At 43.3% G+C, this 6,634-nt stretch overlaps 1 protein-coding gene across 1 annotated transcript; it reads right to left on the minus strand.

Annotated features, from left to right (window-relative positions):
- Positions 1-2,064: 2,064 nt before the first annotated feature.
- Positions 2,065-5,171, minus strand: LOC139687899 (mediator of RNA polymerase II transcription subunit 15-like). Its single transcript, XM_071585233.1, has 2 exons — positions 5,099-5,171; positions 2,065-3,329 (listed from the first exon to the last, which is right to left on the minus strand). The coding sequence occupies exons 1-2, from the start codon at positions 5,108-5,110 to the stop codon at positions 2,394-2,396; spliced, it is 948 nt and encodes a 315-aa protein (XP_071441334.1). The 5' UTR covers positions 5,111-5,171; the 3' UTR covers positions 2,065-2,393.
- Between the last annotated feature and the right edge of the window lie 1,463 nt (positions 5,172-6,634).

Here is a 6,634-nt window from a genome sequence, read left to right on the forward strand (position 1 = left end):
TCACTTTGACGCACCTAGAGCTTCACTTCTCGGCGAATGCAATGGTTCCAATTATGGACGGTCTGTCTATCCTTCATGATGCATTCATAATTGAGAATCCCCAACGATAGTACATCTCTTAACTTCACGAGGAAAAATAGATCCACAGAAAAAACGTGAGTGAGCGAGTTCGGAACGATTCCGATTTATCCTGTTCTGGCCAACTCCTGCGTGCCAGAGGAAGTGTTGTGCGGGAGTGAATTAAAAAAACAAAAAGAGCGCTATCGTAAGATTACATTAATGAAAGGAAAGACTCGAACAAAGTACTGGCGAAGTCGAGAGTTAACTCACTGGAGTCATGTTTGGTGACTAAAGTGAGCCACATGAATGGAAAGAATCCAGACAACCCTTCTCTTGTCTCATGCTTGGAAATAAAGTGAACGCCCTCTCGACAACAAGAATATTTGTGAGCGGACTCGAGTGGTGGAAATTTTGAGTAGGGGTAGGAGGTATCTCTGGGAGAAGGAGTGAAGTGAAGTGAGAGGAGGAAGGGACCTGAGTACCAGCTGAGAAACGATCGGTGATGTTGGTGGTGACCGGCGGATGCGGTGCGACAGTTGAAACACCGTGGTGTGGTGCGGTAGGGATTTCGGAATGCAGCGCTCACTCCACCCCCCTGGCTGTCACACGGGCACTGGGCGGAGCAGGGCGTAACTCGGAACGCGCGGAGTCAACGGTGTGGGGAGGGGGGCGCCAGACGGAGCGACCGGGTAAGAGGAAAAGCGAGCGAGGAAAATCTATGATGCGGGGATGATGGGGAGGGAGGAATGACTCTTTATGGCGGCCTGTCCCACCCTGATGGTAAGAGGGGAGAGTGGATGGAGGTGGATGGAGGTGGGTGGAGAGAGACCCCCGGAACGCCGCGTTGGGGAGTGTTCGAGCGAAGAACGGGTCGCGGGGGAATCTGGGCCAAACACCCTGAGGACTTCAGAGGAAAGGGAAAGGTGATGGTGATAGAGAGTTTCGCCGTGAGATTTCAAAATGAGCCAGTCGCCTCGGGCGTTATGTTGTGATTAAAAAATCTTTAACGCTGCGAAACGGATCGATCCCTCCAGGGATATTGATAACGCAATCAAAGTTTCGGGGCAGAAAGAGACCTATAATTTTTTCTTGGGTCAATCCACTGAATTTCAATTGCTCGGAGAGGCGAGAGATTCTTTGAAGAAAAAATCGTTAAATCAGTTGACGAATATGTAATCCTTGCGTTACCATTCTCCGCTAAATTTAGTTCTTTAACGGAACACTTAAACGAATTATATCCAATTTAGATCGTGCCACAGTATTGCTTAATAGACCTATCTAATTTAGTGACCAAATGTCAGAAATAAAAGATTTAACTCTGTTATCTACATGGCATTTATTCGGCGCACCTTATTTATGTCAAATAAATTACATGCAGATAACAAAAGTCCACATAGTTAAGTCTGGCATCTTATATTTGCTAAATGTTGGCTATATTAATATTATTTACGTTCTTTATCGGTTGCTTTGCATTATGTCCAACAAAATAAATTTAATGTCTATCCAAAACTTTTTTTTTAGTCAATGAAATTGATATACGTCATGTTATAAGTATGAAAATATCCTCAGTTTTTAAATATAGCAATGAAACTCTCATTCCAACTTTGTCCTAAAATATTGACAAGTTTATTATTATAATTTATACTAAAGTTTAGAGGAATTTTTTAGGATTAGATTTTTTAGAATTTAGAGGATTGCCCGTGATTGACATTTTTTTAAGAAAGTAATAAATTATACTTAATAATCTAATATCTCAAGCCAAAATTGAAACTAATTCATTTAAGTAATATTTAAGCGAAAGTTGAACCACGTTCATGGCTCTTAATGGCAAATCTACATTTTCTTCGCCTTTAACAGTTAAATATTTTAATAATTTTCATCATATATTATAATCTACTCTTTTTTACGCAAGAATAAACCATTACGCATGCTTAACGGGCTACTTAATTTAATATAGGACTTGTATTATCCCAGAAATCATTGTTAATGCGGTCAAATCTTCATTATATTTATTCTATGTACACAGTACAAAGTTTATTTACAGTAAAAAAACAACATCTCACATACAAAAGAAAGAATACAGGACCACTATAAAGTTCCCTGTTCTGCTTAAATAAGTAACCCTCCATTCTCATGCTTACTCTGTGACAGCTTACAATTTTCTGCGCAGAATAAGTCTCTCGCTGTCGTTCATTCTTTCTGGTACACTTGAAATTATGACTTCTTTGCCTCCTCCTCCATTTTATTCTGGAAAAAAGGCTGGCTCACCTCTCCATACTGACATTAGACTGTCTTATTCCGTCTTGAGCGTCTGTCATCTTTGCTGGAGTTGTTCAATGGTACAGTGGGTTAATCGGTCGAAAACCGGAGTTTATTTCCTTGCCTCCACTGGAGTAGGAAGAATAGGAGTACGATCCCTTCCCAGAATCCAGACCATATGAGGGAATCGGCTGGGAGTACCGGGTGCGTTCCGCTTGTGGGACTCCGTACTGGAGAGCTGGCTGGGGAGCGGCGTACTGGATCGGAGCCGGCTGTGGTACCTCTGGGGTAACCTGGGCTGGTGCCGGTTGGAACAAGGGTGACTCGCTAAGGTGATTACCGAGCAGGGCATCATAACCCAAGCCCCCATACTGGTAACCCCGGTCGTAAGCCGCCTGGAAAGTAGACTTAAGTACCTGGGGCTGAGGTTGTGGCTGTGGCCTGGGTGGGCTGGGTTGAATCGTTTGCGGTGCAGGTGGAGGGTACGCCCTGACCTGAGTGTTGCCGTAGTTAAGAGCTATCGGCTGCCTCACGAATGCTTGGAACTGCTGTCCGTATTCTTGATATTGCGGCTGGCTATTGAGCTGTGTCTGCAGATTTTGGATGGCTATTTGCTGGGGATTTGATTGCTCAGGGGGTGGGGCTCCATAAGCCGGGTGGCCGAAGTTCTGCTGGGCTACCGCGGCGGCGGCCGCAAGGGCGAGCTGTGCTGGTTTCTGCGGCGGGGCGGTCTGAGGAGGAATTCTATATCCAGCTGCGGTAATGTGCCCTCCAAAGAGATCGAGTCCTCCCTGGCCCAGGTAGGGGGATTGGTGGAAGGCGGGTAAATCTGATTGCAGATAGTATCCTGGTGCGTATGAAGGTGATTGCTGGTTGCCTAACAACGCTTGCAGGTTGAAGGACGAGGTCGTGTCTTGTGATTTTGCGGGTGTGAACGCCTCAGGTCCAATACCTCGCTTGGAGGGTGAGGTGTTTTCGGCCAAGGCGAGGGCCAGGCAGCCTAAGAGTACCTGCAAGGTCAAAGTGAGAGTGGGCGTGGGTGCATTAAGACCGAGGTCATGATTTTTTTCTTACGCCAAAATAGTTTCACATCGAAATAATGTCGCGAAATTGAATTAAGTCAACCTTTATATAGATTTGGTTGAACAATACAGTAAAATTGTCCAAAAGTATGCTAACCCCAATCCTACGAGTTTCGATGGCCAAGAGATGCATTAATTAAAAACTCTAAGTGATATTTTAATCGAAGAGCAAGAATCTATTGCCCATGAAGGAGAACAAAGAAAGCTATTCATGCATGGAAGTCAATGTTAGATACGTATGTGAAATGTTAGTCTAGAGGTCAAATCCCCGAGTTCACTAGCTTTTTGAAATGAGATTGTAGACTTTATATCCCCAGAGTAATTATGACTATCCATTTATTGTGATCAATTAAACCCCATTTAAGCTTTGTCGAGAGGACGACTTCACTCCTTTATTACGCAGTCTGCACGCCGCGGAGCATATGGCAGAACACTCTCTCTTTAATCCGCAATTCACCCTTCCCCCTCCCCCGCTTGTCCTCTTGCAGAAGAAATATCCACTCATCGGTGATACACCAGGAAATGACTCTTGCAACTTCGAAACGTGTTCAGCGCGCGAATAATCTGATATGGAATAAAAAATGAGTGACATTTGTATTTTTCTTCCCTCGAGGAAAGATTTTGTAATTAGCAAATCAACGTTATTGAAAATGCTGTGTAGGTTTTACTCATATTGCCGGCTTTAATCATTTTTTATCTTTTCAATTTTAAATTTCGTACATATTTGATTTGAGCCGGAAGGAATTTTGTAGAGTGTATTTGGTAGTGTCAGTGCAAAGGCGTCATCCTTATCACAGTGATGTAATAATTCAAGACACCATTATTCTATGGAAATCAAAAATCTGAGATGAGATAAATATTAAATTATATGCAAATTATCCAAACCTATATCATGATTTAAAATTATCAATAAATACTTTTTATCTAAAATGAATAAAAATAACGTACCCAACCAGATTTTAAATATCCCCTAGTTCTTAATTAATTATACATTTTAAAATAATAGTGTTGATTCGCCATTGTAAGGTTAGAACTACTGTATTTCAACCAAATATTCTAATGAAACAATCCAATAAACTAAATAATACATATAATTAAAACACCAATAGAAGATTATTACAAAGATTTTAAAGCCCAAACGTTCGTATGCATGCACTCAAACTAAATGATGCCCGCAGTTAAATTTAAAAAAATATAGCCAAGATTTGTTTTTATTGATAGCATTTCAAATGCATTTGCATTTTATGAAACAATACGCGACAATTTTGCGAAAGTTATTGTGCCAATAAAAAAAATTTTAACATGACATTATAATCAAACAACAATGATAATTTATTCAAAGCTAACCCATGAAAAAGGTAATGAATGCGTTTCATTGAGACTTGCTTTGAAAAAACTCAATTAAGTTTGAAAAATGCTGGAAAAAATAATCCTCAATCAATTCGCACGTAAACCGGCACAACACACGATTGTATATTGGCGGATATCACTTCCCAGATGACATCACGAGCTAAAACGATCCTGAGGATTAAGAATCCGGTAGCACCATCGAAGCAACTGCGGCGTCCCTGGGCAGGCGTGACGGAAGGCGGATGGATCACCGAGCGGTTTACATGTGCTTTTCAAAGAATCACGAAGTTCACACAAGCACCCACACACGCGGAATATTTGTAATAATCTTCAAAAAAACAACTCACCGCGGCTCTCATTGTGTCACCAATGGTAGTGGTCTGAAACCCACTCCGGGTCGGAAGGAGTAAGAGGTTTGAGGTGAGCAACGGGACACTCGAAGCACTTATATGCGTTAGCAAACGGTAACTTTCGCTGCGTTTCCGAAAGAGGGCACTGGGGGGCTTCAAGTGTGAAGCATGAGTGTTGAGCGAGTGGGTTTTAAGGGTGTGAGGGAGGGATGGAAGGGAGAGAGAGATGGAGAATGAGAGGGAGAGACAGACCGAGAGTGAAAGGAAAAGGAAGTCTGTGTAAGAACCTCCCCTCCCACACCAAACACCCAAGGGAGCGGCGCAGTGGTGTTGAACGCTGCGGAAGGGAGGGGTGAGGGGGGCACGGGTGGGTGGCGTAGACGACCGGCTATGAAGTCGCGCGCTCAAAGAAGTGGAGACTCCCTCCTGGATGTTGGAAACGACGTTTGCTGGTGGAACTGTCCAATGGTATGAGGGCACGCGAATGGCGGGAACTGGAACGCCAGCCGTTGGATAATGGGCTCTAGAATCACACCCCCCTCCCTGGAGACCCCTTAATACCTCGTCCGCAGAAGAGCTTGCATACTTTTATTTCTCTCCCGAGGGAGCAGGTAAATGCTTCCTCCTGCCGAAACCCTTTGTTTAGTTGAGTCTAGCAAGTCTGCGTGCACTTGATAGGCGCGCACGCGCTGGGGATTTTCCCCAAAGAGGACACGGTCAAAAGGGACCACGGGTGCGTGGCCGCACGCGACTCTTTAGGCGGGTTCTTAGTTTCCGCAAGATTACTTTTCACCCCCTCGACCTCCCCTTCGCCCTACTGAAAACTCCTCCAGCAAAACCAGCCCGCTCAGCTCATGATAAAATTTTCACTTTCAATTCCGTCGCCCGGTCTCACAGTGAGGTTAGGGCACTGGTCGCAACTTTTCCTCCAATCCACTCCCACGGGCGTCTGTCCATTACAAGCTATTTCTTTTTAACTTTAAGTATTCACGTTGAGCTGTATGGCGCATCCGTATCCGTAACTAAACCTGGAGGCTATTAGCACATGCCGTCTTCTCAACTGTTCCCCGAATCGCTTCCGAGATACACTCTTCCGCTTTCGACGACTCTTGCGAGAGAATGTCTGGTGCATTTTTTTGCGCCAGGTGGTAAACAAAGAAGAAAAAAAATATTCCACGAGTTTCGAGTTTCGAGAAGGCTGTCGCTCTCATTCCTAACCCGTTCTTCCGCTAACATCTTGATAAAATGCGAAAGAAAAAGATATTGGAGGCATAGTTCAAACCATTAAAATTTTACGTATTCTTCAATGATTTAGCGGTTCCACTCTACTCAATGGAGCTATAGGTGTTAAAATTGCGAACAAAAAATATCTTAATGGACTTTCTATGAATGAAATGCAAATGCAGCACAAATTGTGTTTCTTCATATTTCGTGACATCAAATTATTGGTGGATGTTGAATCTTGAAATAATAATAATATGAATAAGGTTTGTTTCAGAATTTAATATACAAATGCAATACGAGAGATCATTC

Source organism: Hetaerina americana, unplaced genomic scaffold (genome assembly GCF_022747635.1).
Source record: "Hetaerina americana unplaced genomic scaffold, ioHetAmer1.1.p SCAF_2, whole genome shotgun sequence".
Classification (NCBI taxonomy): Eukaryota; Metazoa; Arthropoda; class Insecta; order Odonata; family Calopterygidae; genus Hetaerina; species Hetaerina americana.